We start from the raw sequence: 20832 nt of genomic DNA on the forward strand, positions 1-20832 counted from the left end.
CCACAGCTGACAATGCCCCTCATGAACCATCATGTCTTGTGAGGCTCCCAAAGCTAATTGTCAATACTTAGGGCTCAGGATAGTGCCCAGTTGTGTGAGATTGGATTATCTCTGGGTCAGGAAAAGGATTTTGCCTCAACACTATGCCACTTTCCTACCAACCGTCCCCCAAGACACAGACCCTGCTGGCACTTAGGAGAGACTGTGAAATTCTGGGCAGAAGCCAAGCTCCCTGTCTTTCCAGTTTTTTTTTTTTTTTTCTGTCCCTACCAAAGTTTTTAAAATTGTAAGTTCCATTTTAGTTAAAGCTCAAGCTCAAAGAAAAATGTACTTCCTTACCTTTAGCTGATATCGAGAATGTGTCTCCCTACACAGGGCTCAGTATTGAGAGGGCAGACTTCATCTACCCACAGAGACCACTGACCTTCCCTGTTGCATTAGGCAGCTTATTTTAGACTAAATCTTTCTCAATACAGATGCTCCTCAATTTCCAATGGCGTCATGTCTCAAAAAACTCATCATAAATAAAAAAAAAAATCACAGGTCAACAATGCATTTAATGCCCTGATAAGCCCATCTTAAAGTCAAAAATTGTAAATGTAACCATCATAAGTTGGAGACCCTCTGTATTTGTGAAAGTAGGAATAGGATGTCGAGAGCAGGAAGGAGGGGGAAAAAAAACAGGTCAACATTTTAAACAATTATTTTATTAAACGATCATCTTTTACATGTCATCAGACCTTACCCCTGAAGTGCAAAAAAACAGTTTGAGGTATTAAAACTGAAGAAATGTTTGCACATATTTTGTAAGGTTTTTCACACTATAATAACTGTAAAATTCAGTATAACTAAATACTCCACATAACTGCAGATTTATAAGAACAAAGTTGTAAAAAACAGGCTTGGTTTATCTCATTATAACTCTGATTCTTCCTTTTATGATGAAAGGGTGGCAAAAAATAATATGATACTTAAGTTGTTTCCCAAATGATATGTATCCATTATTCGATTCTATAAAATGGAGTATAGAATTGAAAAGGCCAACAGCTGAAACAGCGGCCGTTCCGAAAGCATAAAAATCAAATTGACAAAACAGCTTAAATGATATAATGTCCTATTCACAGAACTTAATCCTAGAATCAATGGCAATTCACTTAAAGTATCTGAAATAGATTTACCAGCATATTTCAATACTATCCATGTACACATAGGGTAACATTAGTAGTATGGTCAGTTAATCATGTTAACACAGATAAAGTTCAGAACAGTCACTTCAAAGTTATTTTGAAGTAACACAGGGAAAAGTAGACTGGCTTTTTACGTGATTTAAATTTTTGGGTGTGTGAAGAGATTATCCAGAGATTTTCCAGATCCCACTTCCCTTGGTGTCTACACCTTGAAATAAAAAGTTGATGCAATTATATAGCTAATTATTGCAATATAAACACTTTCTCCTGAAATATTCAGGCAAATTGGAGAAAAAGTGTTTTTCAGCTTGAGGATTGATTTAATTATTAACTCACATTGTAGACATTTCATTTGAAGCAACCTAATAATGCTTGATGATTCACATGCAGTATAGTAAATTAAGTCCCGACTAATGGGTCACCAATGTTGAATAGAAATTAGCGATTACAGCAATTTCTTATAGTTAACATGGCACTTCTAGTAACTTCACATGCTGGGTTTTGGTTGGCTATTAAATTGTTTTATTTGTTCAGCGCATAGGTAGCTTAAACAAAGAGAATATTGATTTTTTTTTTTTTGTAAGAACATGGCTGCTTAAAACTTACTTTTTTGCAAAACTGATAAAGGATCAGATGCTTCTTGCAGTTTACTATTAGAGGAAAATATTGTTTATTCATGGCAATTATGAAACCTACAAGAAGGTACCTTAAAAAGAAACCCTCTCCTGATTAATTGTATTGCCTGGCACCAAAAATATGGGGGGAAAGAATATCTTTTAATGTAGATTTCAACAATGTTCTGCAAACGACACTTAACCTAAGTTTCCTTTTTGTTTTAGGAAAAACGGAATCTAACTTATTCAAAACCCTTCTAGGAACAGTATGTTTATGAGCTGATGATAATGTTCTCTTTTCACAGCTACGGCTGGTTTTCACATGTAATGATTCCTGAATTAAAAATAATCTTTGCATAGTTACCTTACTGCTGGAAGCACAGCTGCAACAGCAGTTGAACTGTTTACCTGGGAGGAGAGTTAACATGTGCTGATGTTCTCACGTGAACCAGAAGAAGAAAACCGATCACAGCCATTCCTATTCTCACAAATAATGATCTAGGGACACTTAGTACTAGGACACTTGGAAGCTAACAACTATTTTCACTATCTTCTATACAAAAGGATGCCCCAGGTTAAGAGATATGTCCCAAGAGTTTCTTTTAAAATGAGTATTGTCAGACATGGAAATCAGCCAAAAACACAGGAGGTCATAGAATGAGTAGTTAAATCTCAGGTATCCAAATTGGCCAGTCCAATTAAAACACATCCTGAAGCGAGGAATATCTGGATTAAAACAAAAAGCAACATTTATTCTAGGACCACATGTGCAAATCTAAATGCCGCTGCAGTGGGCTTTAATGCTTAAGGGGGAAATGCAACACATTTCATTTTTTGTCTACTCCAACCTTTTATCTTTTAACCAACAATCAAAAGCAAACTGACGTAAAATGAAATATTACTGATCCTGGAAGACGTAAGTCCTGAATATTTTTCACTTATTGTCAATGTATTCATTGGTGGCATAAAAATACGGCTGGCCACATACATCAGTGACAATAGCAATATTATAAACTTCTTTCACTATCATTATGCTGACAAGCTACACTGTGAAATTTATCAAACCTACAAATATTGAATGTGGACTGACATGAAATTCAGATGGAACACTGACTGCAGTCACACGTAGTTTAGTCAGTGAAGCCTTCTCTGGAGAGCAGGCACCTGTTACAGTCAGTCAAAGACTGGGTTTCTTACACCATTCAACACTAAACTGGTGGGTCCCTTCCTGTGCAGAACGGCCAGTGAGCACAGAAGAAGAGAAAAGCTCGTAACTCCCAGAATGACCATTCCTGATATCAGTGCACTGGTGATGGCGTTCAGCTGGAAGGGAGGCACACTTGGAGAACCTGCAAATAATGAAACACACCCAGTTGTAAAGGCCCTATATAATATTTATCTCACCTTAACCCAATTTTACCTGCAAAACGTCTTTCATCAGCATCTCATAGAATAGCAGCATGGCACTGAATTGTGTTACAATCTATTTGACTGTAATTCAACCCAATACCAAAGGATTGTATGGTTTAGAGGCTGCCCATGGTCCGCCAAAACCAAAAATACCAAAAAGCTATCAAATGCTATAAAAATTGACCAATAGATCACATATGAGTTTGAAAACCCTCAGTGAACTGTTATCTAAAATGTACCAAACTTGGAAAACTCAAGCTCATTACACTGAGATGATTACAGCTTTGTAACTGATCACCAAAAATGTAAAAAAAAAAAAAAAACAGCAAAATATGTTAATTATCTTACCAAGTTGTGAATTGTTGGTTGGAGTCTCATCTGAGGGGAAAAAACAGGAGAAGAGAAGTGACATCATCTCTCCAAATATTTACCTTTGTTTATTCTGATCAATAATTACTTTGTACCTACATTTTTACCTATATCTCCTCTTACTTCCACCCATAATCTCCTTGAGTAAGGCAAAAATGAAAGTCCTCCTAAACCATTCTGCTTTTCCACGCCCTGTTTCATATGTCCTGGATTTCATCATCTTTCTATTCCCCAAGCCCACATCCTGCACCTGTCCTGGGTACACAAATGTAATCGAAAAACATCTATACTATGCTGTTTTCTTGCCTGCCAACTTTGTTTCATCATTAGCTCTCCAGTCAGGTTAGTGGGGGCAGTAATTGTTAACAGCTATTACATTTTTTATGGTCCTATAACCTGCTATTTGTTATTCTGTTATACAGAATATTCATTATTTAGTGCCACTCTATTTTAAGTATTGCCAATTTGTCCAACATAATCTGCAAACACATCACTTTAAGTTCCAAGAAGATAAATTTACACTTAATAACTATATGAAAGGAAAACATGACTCCTGAGCTTGAGTTGTAGTTTTATTTGCATCTGTTAAGTAAAAGATTGAAGCTGTTGATTTTTTACTTTTCCTTGCCAAACACAATAATAGATGTGAAAAACATATTACTTGATTTCCCAATTTTTATTGTCCAATTTGTCATCATGTTGCTATTAACCCTTGAGCTTGTATGAGCTCATATTTCATATTTGAAATAACAATAATTTCATATTTGTGTTTTAATATTTGTGTTTGTTATTTGAACCATATAATGTGTGCAATTGACTGTTTATTTCTGGAATATAAATATTATTACAATCAATATGTATATAAAACTACATAGTTCATAAACTGCTGTTTGATACATTATCACACTTCATTCTCACAGAAGCCATATGGTTTGGATATTATTGCCACCCCCATTTTACAGATAAAGAAATTTCCATCTGTCACAGCCTTTATGACAGAGTAAACATATGCTTAAAACAAAGCTCAGTTTCAGAGTCCTTTTCCTAAAATACTATAAACTGGCCAAGTATGAAAAATATTTCTGGTGATGAAGATGAATATCTCAAGCTACGAAACTCTAGGATTAGTATTTAAAACAAGTAAGGGGAGAACCTGGTGAGATATTTATAAAATATCTGACACCATTTTTTCTTCAGACACATGAATCTTGGCAGAAATGATGCTGTCTGATCCTGAAGTACAATGCTCAAAATTAATACGGCACTCATTCATAGGACTCTTTTGAATGGTGCAATGCATCGCTATAGGACAAAAAGAAAAATAACACACATTTTTATTATACAACATTCAGAAAAATCCTAATCTCTAACCAATACTACTTTATAACAACACTTGCTTCTCATGGAAACAGGTGGGATGAATGGACTATGATCAATTCTTCCAAAATATCCATGTGCTCTTTTCCCAAGATGAGCTGCCTCACTGGAACACAGGGGGAGAATATATAATGGTACAAAATGTCTTTTTGAAAGCTATTGTCTTTTTTTAGAAATCACCCTTAATTGCTTTAAAATATTTCAACTAAAAAATAGAAAGTTCCTTTCTAATAAGTGTTCCAAATAGGACAAAAGTGCTATGACTAGATGCCCTCTCTGCTCTTTTCTGCCTCCTAAGGTTAACAGAAGTCAGACTGTCCCCCTCACTCCCCATATTACCACCAACACTTCTATAGAAGCAATATTTCAGGTGTCATTAATGAGGACTTGGCTGTGGACAAAACCTCCCTGTGTGGGGAAAAGACACACTCTTTTCCAAATGAGACTGGAACGACAAAATCCAGGTTCCAGAACTCTGAGAAAATGAAAGCAGACTACCTTTGGCAGGTGGTTGAAATCAAAACCTGTGATATTCTAATACTATTTGGAATTGTATTTGATAGTGGAGAAGGGTGGAGGGAATCGCTTTATCTAGTTGCTATTTCTGGTAACCTCCAATTTTTGTGTCATTGCAAACAAAGCAAACAAACAAAACATCAAAGCACTGTAAAGCCTTGAAAGGGAAGGTAGACATTTTTTCAGGACACTTTTATCGCACCACAGCTTGTTTTATCCTCGAACCCACTTGGTCTTGACATGTACGTATATGCTAAAAGAAACACCTGAAGCCTTCTGGAACTAGAACTGATTGGAATACCAAACTTTTGGGGCTCTCCAAGACTATATTTATCTATTTGAAATCCTATAGGAGGAAGGTGATAGCAGCAATGCCACAGTCATTTGAAAGCCAGAAGTGGCAGATAAATTGTCATTCTCTGCTTTCTCATGTAAGTAGTTGAAATAATAATAATAATAATAATAAAAAGACCACCAAAGACATATACAGAATAATTTTTTTTCTCTTAGCACTAGAAAACTATTTTTTTTAAAAACTTTAATAACCTATGTAGTAAAATGGACCACACATTTCAAGTTAATAAGCGCCAACCTTTTTACTTTTCACAGTGTTATGTTCGTTAATAGTCTCTTTCTACCACTGAACTCTAAGATCTCCGAGGACAAAGTCTGTGGCCTGTTCTCTGTTGTACTCCCAGTTCCTAGAAGAATGCCCGTCCTATGAAGGGACTAAACAAGCATGCTCAAGTGAATTATTAACTACTCACAAAACTCAACAATTCTGATTGAACAAGAATATGTCTTGGGTTTCTCCAAAGGAATTTAATTAAACAAAACATTTAGGTATTATTTTCTGGTGTTGGTGCCTTTAGATTTCCAGAATTGCACCCTTTGATAAGCACTCCCCTATCCAAGCACCTTTAGCATTTTGAAGTTTTAAATAAGAACACTTCAGGAAATTTTTCTTGAGGGGTGGCATTATGAGGGTGTGAAGATTTTCCTAAGTCAAGTAACAAAACTATTAACAATGTTGGGTAAAAGAATATCCAGAATGGATTTGATTTCATTCAAAAGCAAAACAAAACAGGAGTTCTGAGGTTTCACAACTTACTGAACTTGACCTAAGCTATATGTCTAGGGAAAAGGAGTGGTTCAATGAGCAAACAGAGCAAAACTTCCAAGAATCAGAGAGCTTTGAAGAGAGCAAATCAAGCCTGAAATTGGACTTGTCTATATAAAATTGGCCACAGGACCTGAAGAGATACATTCTAGCTGACCTAAGATAAAAATAAAGCGAAACTAAGGAAAAAAGGTAGTTCTGGTCATGAAGCTGAACATGAAGTTTACATAGGATTTGCATATGTATTGATAGGGCTTGAGTTCTGAGTTCTGTGTTCATGTGGAATTTTTAAAAATATACTTTTTCATAAGTATCATAGTATTACAATGTAAACATCTTTATATATGTTCCTCTAAGCAGTGAGACCACCATGATGACTAAAGAAGACCATGCCAAAATTTATCAAAATTATTTAAAAATAATTCCAGAGAGAATGAGAGAGGATTCAAGGGAACCCTGAAAGTGTGAGTGTGCTCCTCTGGGGGCTCTGCCGGTGGAGAAACCGGAGGTGATTCCGAGACAACTCTAGCATGTTGGGCAATAAGTGACATTCTTGAGGTAGAAACTGGTTGAAACTTGGAAAGAAATCCAGGCATGACATCAGAGGCATTGATAGCTCTTTGTGGCAACTGGACATGGGATGGATGAAACCTATAAACCTGGAGAACTGTTTACTTATGTTAGAATTAGAGACTTCTACTTACTTATCTTTGCTGGGATTTTGGGGATCTTAGAATTTTTTTTGAATTTTAAAAATTATTTTACAATAATGATATGGTTTGTGTACCCACCCAAATCTCATCTTGAATTATAGCTCCCATAATACCCACATGTCATGGAAGGTAATTGAATCATGGGGTCGGTTTTTCCCATGCTATTCTCATGATAGTGAGTAAGTCTTACGAGATCTCACAGTTTTATAAAGGGCAATTCCTCTGCACATGCCCTCTTGCCTGCCACCATGTAAGACATGCCTTTGCTCTTCCTTTGCCTTCTGCCATGATTGTGAGGCCTCCCCACCCACGTGGAACTGTGACGCCATTAAATCTCTTTTTCTTTATAAATTACGCAGTCTCAGGTGTTTCTTTATTAGCAACATTAGAACGGATGAATACAGCTAACAAATTATTTAAAAACTGTAATACTTAGTTCCACGTAGGCAAGAAGGAAGTAAGACGGTAATTAAGGAGGAAAAGCCATCTACCTAAGATGAACAGAAGAAATGTCACTTTTAAATTTCTTTTCTTACAGCAAACTGACTCTAGATATGCTCCATGGAAATAAAAATCTCTTTTATTGTGCCTACCCAAAAGCAATCCTAATTATTGGCAGCAAGAACTGAGTTTCCATTCAATGTAATTCTATGAGCCACTTCTGAAAGCTAGATAGACATCAAAAATGGGACTTTCACAAGCCACAAACCAGTCTTTTATTTTATTTTTTTATTTTATTTTATTTTTGAGACAGAGTCTCACTCTGTTGGCCAGGTTGGAATGCAGTGGCACGATCTTGGCTCACTGCAACCTCCGCCTCCCTGGCTCAAGCAGTTCTCCTGCCTCAGCCTCCCAAGTAGCTGTGATTACAGGCGTGTGCCACCACACCCGGCTAATTTCTGTATTTTTAGTAGAGATGGCAATTCACCATGTTGCCAGGCTGGTCTCGAACTCCTGACCTCAGGTAATCCGCCCGCCTCGGCCTCCCAAAGTGCTGGGATTTCAGGCATGAGCCATTGTGGGCCAAACCAGTCATTTTTAAACCAGTCAAAGCACATACCAAAAATCTTCAGGGAGTATGGGCTAAGTTTGAAATTTCATATATTATTGAAAGGGCCTATTGGTTTGTTTTTAAATAATGTTAGGTCTATACAAGCACAGGGAGGAAAGTAATTAAAGCAATTGTCTGAATGTTTTGGGCCAAAACCACTTTTTACTGATTTGCCTATTTCAGGCAAAACTTTCTTTTGACTGTGGGATGGGCAGCATGGAGAAAAGGTACCGAAAATGTAACTGAAACATAATAACAGCATTAAGGCTAATATAAAATGGAGAAAATATTATTAGCATATAATCCAAATCAGAATTGTTCTCTTTTTTGGGAGAAAATTTAGAACGATAGAGTTAGAAAAAAAAATCTTAAAACTTTTATTTTAAAATGAAAAAAAACATTTTAAAACTTTTTAAACTTTTTAAAAACTTTTACTTTAAAAATGATGAAACATTTGCCCAGAGAAATGAAATAAAACCTCTACTCACATGGCATGTTAGAACAAAAGCTAAACCTAGAACCTGTTTTTCCAGCTTTAGTTTCAGAGTTTTTCATGCCACATCTCTGTTTTATCCAGTGGACTCCGGAAGCCTCTGGGTTCACACTGACTTAAACCTACAAAACCTACATCCATTTACAGTGTGTGTGTATGTGTGTGTGTGTGTGTGTGTGTGTGTGTGTGTAGGTACATGTATGCACATATATTTGTATACCTGAGAATATGTTTATAAAGAGTTATAAAGAGTTGTGTCCATTAGATCATATAAATTCATGAGCACAAATGAATGCAGTAGATGAGGGTATGTAATATGCACAATTCTGAAAGGAAACAAATGGTACTCAAACTGGGCCATATACGGAGTGTTTAATAGGCTATTTATAAAGACATAGAAAATTCACGAGAGAGAGGAGAGTTAAGGGACGAGGAGAGTTAAGGGACAAGGAGAGGGTTTTCATAGTAGTTACAGGGAGAGAATTGTCTGGGAGGAGCCCTGTGGACTCCACAATTTCTGTGCCCTCCCATCTGCTCACAGCACCACCGATTAGTCAAGCCCAGGCAGAAACTGGAGGGCAAGGGAGATAGAGGCTGCAGTCCACTCAAATTAGTAGGCATGGGCGACAGCAGGGCAGAGGAGGGTGAAGTGTATTCACAGGGTGATTACACACATCCAGCATGGGCCGGGCTCACGCCTATAATCCCAGCATTTTGGGAGCCCAAGGTGGGCGGATCACGAAGTCAGGATTTCGAGACCAGCCTGAGTAATATGGTGAAACCCCATCTCTACTAAAAATACAAAAATTAGCCAGGTGTGGTGGCAGGCACCTGTAATCTCAGCTACTTGGGAGGCTGAGGCAGGAGAATCTCTTGGACCTAGGAGGTGGAGGCTGCAGTGAGCCAAGATCACATCACTGCACCCCAGCCTGGACAACAGAGTGAGACTCTGTCTCAAAAAAACCAAAAAAACAAAAAACAGGTCCATCATGGCATACTCGTGTGTGTGTGTGTGTGTGTGTGTGTGTATAAACAGGAAATGTAGTAAAGACAATATTGCCCTTTGTGTGAAAGTTGAGTAAACAGGAAAACTACTGTGAAATTAAAGTTGCTTAGCCGTTTATCTTGTCTCACAGTTAATTAGTGCTGTTTAGGAACCACTTTGAGTTCTCGTTAGAAGCCAAGTAAGGAGGCATTTTGGAACCGTCTATTACTGCATACAGAAGGAGGAGCACACTTACCACTCCGAGTAATGATGGGACCAGCAGAGAGCACTGCACTGCCAGAAGAGCTCTGGGGGCTCCAAGTCGTCCTCCTCCCAGCATCTCTCCTTTCTCTGTGGCTGCAAATCTGAGGTGTTAATGAAAACAAATGAAATTCCACACCGGCACAGAATTGTTTCTTTATGGCCATTTGGAAAGCAGATTCTTTTGGAAGAGATACCACATGTTTAATTTTATTCATTTCCTTCTGTGCATTTATTTAATTACTTTGCATGTAACTACTACAGTGTTTCTTACCCTGGCTTGGGCCACATTTCTTATTTCCTCCCTCTGTAATTGTGCACTGCCTCATTAATTTACATAGCTCAATGGCTCTCTTGAAAAAGTGCTGTGTTTATCAAACTTTTCTACTTTTATTTCTCTCAAGCCTTTAATAAATCCTTCCTGGAAATGTTGGTCAGCATGGACTCAAGGTAATGTGGACTCTCCATTTACCCCTATCTGACATAGCTTATTAGCCCAAAGGGATCAATGAGTATGAAGAAATAGCTTCCCATTTATGCATGAATTGAACATAAATATAAACATATTAATGGTATTTCAAATTAAAAAGGGGCCTGCATTTTTCTCAGGTTAATAATGATGTGAGCCTAGAGAGCCAGTCAGAATAGAATTTTTTAATTCACTACTAAATGGATCTTTATTTTAATGGTGACTGTATGCAATTCAGATGCACACCTTTCACTGCTTTTAACCTTTAATCTCAGCGATTTCCCGACCATCTGACCACAATCTACCTTTCCAGCACCAGCCCAGTGTGCTCCCCGGGTTTTCCAATCATCTCTACTCTGCTCTACAACCCTCCTGAAGAATTAGAAGTTCTCTGATCACACTAATTTATGTGTCTGTGTCTTTGACCATTGTTTGGCCAGCAGTGTCTCTCACAGTCTTGATTTTGGTTCTTTGGGGTTCAGTCCTCTTCAAAGTAACAGCTGGAGTTCATCTCCACCAATCCTCTCAATCTCTCCTGATTTAACTCTCTTGCAATGGTGAATACTGCCTATTACTACAACCCATATATTTGTCTGCCTTTGCACCATAAGATTTTTGTCTTGCTTTCTTCTGTGACTAGCTCATGATCCTAAAGGATAATCTAATTAAATTCAGAATTTGTGCATGCCTCATCTATGTATCCTCAGTATAATGCTTGGCACAAAGTAGGATATTTAGCAGATCTTTACTAGACAAATGAATAAATCCGACTTCAAACTATTTGACCTAACACATATCCACTTCCCAAGCAGAAATTAGTTTCTGACATTTGATAAACTTTCAGCTTAGATCAATTCAACAACTTAGAATGAGGTTCCTTAAAAACATACCGGCATAAGGAAGGGGCAGTCATCTGCTCTACAGAGCTTGGTAACACAGTGCAAGAAGACAGTGGACATTTTCTGATTCTTGTGTTTCACAAATCGGAACACTTCAAATGAAAACCGACCCCGCTGGCTTCGGCCATTCTCAATGACGGTGGTCTGAGGATCCTTGTCACAGCTAAATTTTAGGGAACGTGAAAACAGGACATCACTGGAAAGTATCAATCTACTGAGACTTGTAAATTAATTTCTACCGTATTAAGGATCCACCATTATGTTAAGAGCTAACAGAACCATGCCATGTTACAGACATTTAATCATAGTATAAGCTAATTCAACAGATATGACAATAAAACCTGGATCATAAAATTTAAACAGATCAGTTTCTGATTGCAATAATAGCTAGAAGAATTATACTTTCATATAGTTCAAAAATCCAAACAATTTAAAATATATAGAAACCTGCCAGAAGTGATCTCACTTCTTTTCGTTCTCATTTATTTTCATTTATTTTCACATCATTCCCAGGGTATATGAAAATAGAAACAGAAGCAATGTATTCTTACTGTCCTCATTCCTTAAACAAGTGATAGCATATTGCCTACACTACGTTGTACCTCGCCTTTTAAAGATTTAGCAGTGTTAGAGATCTTTTCGTATTAACATTTAGAGAGCTTCCTCATTTTCTTCCACAGCTGTATAGTATTTCATCATGGACATGTTTCAGAGTTTATTTAATCAGTTTCCTATTTATGTACATGCATTGTTTTTAATCTTTTGCTTTTTAAAAATGAAGTAATAATGAATAGCCTTACAATATATCATGTTGAACATGTACAGGATTATCTACAGAATACATCCATATAATCATTTAATAGATATTGTTAAATTGCCCTATATAAATATTGTTCAATTTTGGACTTCACAAGCAATATATGAAAACAATGCTTACTTCTCCAGAGCTACATCAGCAAAATGTATGGATAAAACTTTTTATTATTCCCTATTTGAGAGTAAAAATAAACTATCACCCTATAATTTTAACTTATATTTTTCTTATAATTAGTTTGTATATCTTCACATACCTTATAGTCATTTGCATTTCTTTATCTAAAAGTGGTTTATGTCTTTTGGTCAAATTCTGCTGTGGTGTTGGCCATTTTCTTTCTGATTCTTATGAGTTCTTTTATGTATTAAGAAGAGTGGTTACTGGTTGTTATATAAGTTGCAAATTGTTTTACTTTATTATTTGGCTTTGGACAGTGTGTGTGTGTGGTGTGTGTGTGTGTGCACAGTTTTATTCTTATGTAGTTAAATTTTCAATATGTTATTTTGTGGCTTCTAGTATTTAGACTGAAAACAGTTTCCTTACTCCAAAGTTTTGAAGGTATTTCTCTTGTTTTATTCTACCACTTTTAAAGTTGTAGTTTTTACATTTAAATTAATAATCTATTTAGGTTTTATTATGGTATATTAAGTGAAGTATAGGTCCAATACTATCTTTTATCTTACTGTTATCCATGTCCAACACTGTTTTTAAACATCTACTTATCGCACTGATTTGTGGTTCCACACTCCATCTTATACTAAATTCCTATATGTTTGGGGATCTATTTCTCAGTTTATTGTTCTGTGACTTTTATTGTTCTGTGACTTTTGTCTATGTGTCTAGCCTTGCATAATATCACATTCCTTTAATAATTGTAGACATTTTATTGACTGTGATATCTAATAGAACAGTACTCTGCTCATTTCCATGTTGATTCCCCCCTTATCTTTTTGTATTTGTCATTTATCCCTTTTCTTCTTGATTTGATTAGCCTGTGATTCTTTATTAATGTATTTTTTCAAGGAACCTACTTTTTCTTAACTTCTTCCAAAAAATTGGTTCATATTTTCATTTTTGATGCAAGTCTTATTTATGGGTTTTACAACTTCCAAGTGGTGAGGACTTCCTGGTTTTTGATATTGTTATGAATTGCTGTCTCTCTGTATATAGCTTATTGCTTATGTCATTTAGATTTTCTATATCCTTACTTCCTTACTTACTTGTTGGTCACCAGAAGTAAGTTTTCTAAGAGGTAAAATCTCTAATTTTTTATTGTATTTCTATGTCTTTTTATATTTCCCCTGGTTTCCACTTAATGAAATCTTCAATTTCATCCAGGGCATCAATTCATTATGTCAATGACAGATTTTTTTTTAATTTAGGAAAATGTTCCTGGATTATATTTTTAAACATGGTGTTCTATTATTTTGACTTTTGGGGGGACAATTCTAATTATGCATATTATACATATATTGAATTCCCTTTCTCATCTTTTTATTTCTATCTTACTTATTCCTTTTTATTTTCCTTTATATTTGTTTATTTTTATTTGTATTCCTTATACTTATCTTCCATGTCCCACACTGTTTCTGCTGTGATCTGCACTCCTTTGAATGTCTTCTAATGGCATATCCCTTCCTCTCATACATTTTTTATATTTCCATTTATTTTCACTTATCCCAGTTTCCTTTTCACATTTCCATAGCCATGACTTTTACTGTCCTACCCTTACTTACGTAAGTTCTCATAATTCTATCTTCATAACCATGATGCTTTTTGCTTTTTAAAAATTAACGTTCGAATGTATATATTATATATTCCGTGGCAACATTTTTCTGGTGAGTTTATTCATCTTTAAAATTTCTTTTCTCCCATTTTCGATATTTTTCCTGTAGAATATTGGAATACTACAGGAAATACCTGCATCTGTTTATCATTCAAGTTTGAAAGAGTGGATTTCCCTAAACCTAAAACTTTTAGGACCCCTAAGACAATGCAGAATGGTAAATACCTTCCTCAAGGATTTCCCCAACTCAAGGGCTCCCTCCTCTGTTTTTCAATAACAATTTTCTTTGAATATAGCAGAACTGTGCAGCTGACTGAGCTTAAAAGATATTCACGGGTTCTACCATCAGCCCTGGGTTCCTGAGGTTTATTCACCAGCTTTGCCACCAAGGCTAGAGCCCCTGCCTTCCCAGGTGATTCCTTCACCTTTAGAAGGTATACTTTTGCTGGCACTTTCTGAGATCTGCCACTTCTGAGGCTCTGAGCATTCTCTACTGTTTCATTCTTCAGATTCCCCAGCCTGGGGGATAGCAGTTTCCATTCAAAGTAGTGCCCTTTCCTTCTAGTTGTGTATTTCTCCTGCTGTTTCTGGGAGCTGACTCCCTTAGGACCCCTCAGCACCCACTTTTCTTCCCTGCCTTCCTTACCACCTCTTCTACACTGTTTTCTACACTATTTTCTCTTGATCTTAACTGTTTTCATCCACACTAACATTTCCTTTAGAATTTCTAGGTATTCTTTTCCTCCTAGATTCACAAAAAAGGACATTTGGGAAATTTTTTTTCTTTATACATTTCACTCTGAATGGTTTCCAACACGAAAACTGAAAAGATTCAGAACTAAGCTGCTTCTATATTCACACTAGAAGTCTGATGATCATATTCCAGATTATCAATACATGAGGATTATAGAAGTTTGGGAAAATAAGAGAAATGTCAAAAAAAATCCATAACCCTACCAAGCATAAATAACCACTGGGAACCTCTTGCTGTTTCTCCTTACAGTCTTTTCTGTTATATAAATGAAGTTCATTATATACACAATTATATATTATGATCCCTTTCCTTGATATTTTAATACCTTTAAATGTTAAAGAATCAATTATTTTCAAAGATAGAAATACCAATAAGACAAAAAGGGAGAAGGTAAGAGAAAGCCAACCATTTTTTTTTTCTATCTAAGACATAACTCTATATGATTGTTATGCCTGTATGGACTCTCAACTTACTGGTTGTCCATCATTCACCTAGCCATTTCTTTATGGCTGGATATATAATTCGTTCCCATATTTTACTATTGTAAATATCACTGATAGACCAGAACATCATAAATATTTTAAAATGTATTTCCCAATTTGTAAAGCTAGAATCAAAGAATATGAAACTTTTAAGGCTTTTGATACATACTGACATTTTTTCCCAAAAATGTTGCCCAAATTAACATTTCCAGAAATAGGATATGTAAGAGTAACAGTTTGACTATACCCTCTGAACATCATCTTACCCTTGATTAGCCAATAAAGTGTATTCTTTTGGTTTCCCATTATATTACTTCCATCATGTGTCAATAAGCTGCAGTGAGCTGAGCCAACTGCATTTTACAAGCATGATTAGAAGACATTGCTTGACTCTCAAGTCTGTTCGGCTGTCAGATAAAAATGCTGAAAAGGAACTGGGATGATTGAATGGTTTTATGATCGATGTCCTCTTTCCCCAAATGTATATTACATTCAGTCTCTCACTGTCTATTGGGGAAGGAGGATGAAGTTATTGGCTCTAATAAAAAAAGGAGTGGTAGGTTATATTATGGTTTTATACTAAATACTGATAAATGAACAAAAGTATTTTGGGGTCTAAATTATCCAGACCATTACTTTAATTTTACTCTCCTTTTGACATATGAGACAGTCCAGCTGCAGATAAATAGTAACCTCTATTGCATTTCTTTTCCTGCGAATATTATGCCCTAACTATGCTTTTCCTAAGACAGTGAAATATTCCCATATCTCCTAAACATGAATAAAACATCTTTGGTGGACCTAACTTACTTACAACTCTGATTCAACAATAGCCTTATCAGCATTTTGTGTTGAAAACTTCTCTCAACTTTTATACTTTCAGCTTTATAAGGACTCAAAGTTCAAAATATAAAACTTGAAATTCAAAAGCTATATTAGTGATTTCTAATTTATCTGACTTAGATTTTCCATTTCAGTTATCTACAACTGGGTCATTGGTATCAATATAATACTTAGACAGCTAAGTCTTACCTAAGGAAGAGATCATATCGAATGTCATCATTTGGGTTTCCTGATGGAGTTGTATAGCAATAATCCATTAAAACATTCCATCTGAAAGAATGTAAGCAAACATAATCTAGAGTCAGAATTTCCTTTTGGGTATTAGTTACTAATACAAGGGAAGTAAATATTGACAAAATTATTATCTCATGCAATATAATTGTTTATTACCTGTTATTTGCAGAGGTTTATTGTATATTAAAACTTTCTCTTATTCCATCCTGCTTATTTCACATGCATGCCTGCATCAAAACATCTCAAGTACTCCATACATAGATACACCTACTATGTACCCATACAAGTTTTTAAAAAGTAATAACTTTCTCCTAAACTCAAAGTGTTTAAAAATCTGCACCAAATTGTCAATTTCACATTAAGGTGGGTCAAGGTTAATGCCATAAATAATTGTGTACAAGACAACTGAATGCTCAAAGTCTGAGAAGTAAACTTTAAAATGAGCTACATAGGTGCTTATATGTTCACTGTAAACAATAGCCTTTTATTTCTAGATATTACTGTCTCTAACAGATTCAGAGAATATTATAATAGCAAATACAGCAAAAGAGTTTAGAGCATAAATTGTATATCAGAATCAGTGGTTTGGCAGTTGTGGAGTCCACAGTAAACACTGTGTTAGGGAGAAGAAAGCCATGAGGCGCATACACATACACATCCTTCCTCCATAATGTTAGATTTTGCTCACACTTATACATTAGCCCACTCCAACTCTGATGTTATAAAAAAAATACTAATCCATGGGAAGTGAATGTCAATGAAATGGAAAAACTCCTGCATTATTAAAGGACAATTTTAAAGACTCATACAAGAATAGAAATATTCTTCAGGACAGGAAGAGGGAAGGGTAAAGAAGAACGAAATTTCTAGAGTATACCAATCTTTTCAGGATGCAAAGTTTAAATATTAATACATGAGCAATCCAAAACAGGCCATTTTCACATTACTTTTTTTTAATAAGGCAGGGTTAGAGCTTCAGCTTTTGAGTTCCATTTCAGTTTGATTGCTCTGAATTTTCTTAGGTATCATCCGAAATTTAAGAGTTTTTTATAGAGATGTTTCTGGAGATCATTTTATGTAATTTTGACACACTCTTATGCAGTGTCCTTTCATTTTTTAATAAATTCATATTAAAGAGTAACATACATATGGAAAAGCAAGCAAATCAAGTGTTCACAGAATTACTACATCTGGTTAACCATCTTTCCGATGAAGAAATACAACATTTCGGCATCGCAGATCTTCCCATGTCCCCTTCCAAGAACCACCCGCCTTCTTTGTGGGAAGACATGTTATTTTCCAATTAATGACACAACACGAGTGTAACCTCTTAAATTTTGTAATTTGTTATTTCTTTTTAGTAGCATGCCTAAATGGTGTGGCAATGATAACATTTTCAAACTGAGTTTAAAAATGAATGGGCCAACTTTATGACTCATGAGGGTTTGGGCAGTCAAAGTGTTTTGACCTAAAAAAGATAAGAGTTTGAAATTACCTGCCATCCAGATTAGTGGCTTGGACAGCTGCAAATACTTTGGTTTTCAAAGGTAATCCTATATTGGGGATAATTAACTGCTGGTTGTAGGTTGAATCCTAATGACAAAACAATAAAAAATCTATTATTACCTCCCCAACAACAGCACACTTACTACTTAAAACAACAATGTTAGAAAAAAAAGAAAGTAAATCAACATAAATCTGCAGAATCAATCGAAAAAGGATTTACGTGACCCTCTGGTTTCTTGGCAGAACTGTTATTAAGCCATATCCATGTAACAAATTGATTCCATGCATAAAATTCCATACTGCATTTTACAAGCATGATTAGAAGACATTGCTTGACTCTCAAGTCTGTTCGGCTGTCAGATAAAAATGCTGAAAAGGAACTGGGATGATTGAATGTTTTTTTGTTTCCATAGTTTACCATATATGGTGGCTAATGTTCAGTGTATCTCAATTATATTCAGCGGTCATTAGCTAATATTCAGTTTGGTTAATACTCAATGGTCAATACTTAGCTTACTTAAATTAATATGCCATTTATTTGATTATATTAGAGACTAATATTCAGTTTATTTAAATTACATCTGCTTCCATTTAAGCCCTTTACTATAGACACTGTAGGTCTTATACTTCTGATAATATTTTATTTACCCAAAATCACTTACCTGGCAACTTGAAATTGTTAAAATTTAATTGAAAATCAAAGTAAGACCATTTTAAAGTCACACAAGAACAGAAATTTTCTTCTAGGCACAATAGGAGAAAGTACAGGAGAACCATATTTCTAGAATATATCAATATCTTCAAGATGCAAACTTCAATAATATACGGAAAACCAAAATGAGACATTTACACATTACATTTTGTGTAGGGCAAGATTCAGTTTTTGAGACAAACACAGACTCCAGGCTGCTAGAATACATGTCATATGGTTCCTACACAAATTCTGTAGAGGTCACTCATACATGGGTATCTCAGGACTTCATTTTTACTTTTCTACCCTTATTTTAGACCAATTCTAGAGAGCTTATTTGTATCATTCTCAAACCCACAGTAGATTAAAGCATGGGATTAGAAATTAAGAAGTGGCAGGTATAATCTGATAGTGAAGAAAACCAGAAAAACTAGAGTGCAAAAAACAAACCAAAAAAACCCCTCCAAATTTACTCAGTCATGTAATTTAACAGACTGGCCAATTGTTTCCCTAAACTTAGTAATTCTGAAGACATTGCTGTTTGGCAGCAAAGAAAAGTTTTTAATGGTCATTATAAAATCTTAAAATCATTGGGAAAGAAAACATCCCGGCCATACTCTCTTTAGAAGGCTTGGAAGAAAGCAACATATTTTGAATTTTATAATTTAAGACAGTAATAGTTTGGATGCTTTACTTTTGAGAAAAAAATGTTAATACGGAACATTTTATTTCCAAATAAAGTCAAATAAATAAGAGATATACTTAAAAACTGATACTCTTCAGTCTTTTGTTTTCTGTATTTTGGTGATAAATGATCACAGCTCTTCTAACCATGTCTGGTAGGTAGTATTTTTATGTAATTATCTTTCAGGCTCCCTTTTCCAACTTCTTCAAGTAACCTACACTTCATTAACTATACAGCCCTTTCATCTTATATTTGAATCAATATTGTCCAGAAGAATGCTTACTTTCTTTACAACATTATATTGCTGAGTCATATGGCAAATGACATATGATCCAGCTGTGGTTTAATTATGAATCATCAATTTTTTCCTACTGAAATTGCTTCTAAGAAGTAATTTTCCGACTTTAATTTGTATGGTGACTTTTACTCATTAGTAATATATTGTCCCTAAAATAAATTATATCCATTTTAATTTTTCTCCAGCATTTAAAAAATGTTCATAATTATAATAACTTTATGTAATATTTGTTGACTCTCCACTCTCTCAGAAGGATCTAACATTTAGGTAGAATTCCAATACACAAAAGCATCCTTACTTTCCATTTCCACAATGAACAAAACTGACATATTTATATTGCACAAAATAATACCACAGTTCAATTAGTAATCTTCATTCATGAAAATCACATAGTTGATGTCATTGGTTTTTTAAATATAATTTCCCCTCAGTATACTTACTGAATCCCAAAACATATAAAAATAAACTATTGTGCTACATCGAACTGAGTATAACTTTTCTTCTCCAAACAACAAACAGAAAATGAAAGTAGTAGGGATGTAATATAAAATTTCATCATCCTCAAGGGTTAAAAATGAAAAACTTTCCTTGTGAAACAGGAATTAATGGCTTCGAAGATTATAATATTTTATTTGGAATGCTACAATAAAATTACATCTGGCTAGCTACATGTTAATTATTTCAAACAAATAATAAGGATGATTTTGGATCAACTAATGAAGTGTATCAAAATTTTTTCTAATGTAACTTACTAATTTTTAGATATCCTGTAACATGGCAAAATACCATGATGACACTGTGTTAAAAATGTTTTTAGGTTGAGGCATTGAAACTCTTCTGTATTATACAGCAATGATGAACAAATGCCACTTTATGTTTACCAAAACCCACAGAAGGCACAAGAGGAAGAGTAACCTAAACATAAAATAAATGTCAATTATGAATTTTGGTTAATAATGTATCCATATTGGTTTATTAATTTTAACGAATGTATCACACTAACACAAGATGTAAATAATAGGAAAAAAATGTGTGCAAGGGGAGGGGGTATGTTTGGGAACTCTGTACTTTCTAATCAACTTTTCTGTCAAACTAAAACTGCTCTATAACTGATTTAAAATGAGAAGTATTTTGGCACCGTCTATTTCACTTGTAGTCTAATATAAAAAAATTGGTTGCCGTATAATTAAAATATTAATTGTAGGCTTTTTAAGCATTATAACTTCAGAGATTCTTTGAAGGATTATACCTTGTTAGCAACAGAACTACAGTACC

General features: G+C 35.0%; 1 protein-coding gene across 1 annotated transcript in view; it reads right to left on the reverse strand.

The window, feature by feature from the left end:
- Nucleotides 1-691: 691 nt before the first annotated feature.
- ZPLD1 (zona pellucida like domain containing 1) overlaps nt 692-20832 on the reverse strand; it is a 61039-nt gene continuing 40898 nt past the window's right edge. The window contains exons 6-11 of the mRNA XM_033211403.1: nt 17873-17970; nt 16333-16413; nt 11456-11627; nt 10092-10200; nt 3560-3589; nt 692-3150 (exon numbers count right to left, since the gene is read on the reverse strand). Of these exons, the coding sequence (XP_033067294.1) occupies nt 2975-3150; nt 3560-3589; nt 10092-10200; nt 11456-11627; nt 16333-16413; nt 17873-17970 (666 nt within the window). The 3' untranslated portion in view covers nt 692-2974. The remainder of the gene's footprint in view (nt 3151-3559; nt 3590-10091; nt 10201-11455; nt 11628-16332; nt 16414-17872; nt 17971-20832) is intronic.

Source organism: Trachypithecus francoisi, unplaced genomic scaffold (assembly GCF_009764315.1).
Source record: "Trachypithecus francoisi isolate TF-2019V2 unplaced genomic scaffold, Tfra_2.0 Lachesis_group0, whole genome shotgun sequence".
Classification (NCBI taxonomy): domain Eukaryota; kingdom Metazoa; phylum Chordata; class Mammalia; order Primates; family Cercopithecidae; genus Trachypithecus; species Trachypithecus francoisi.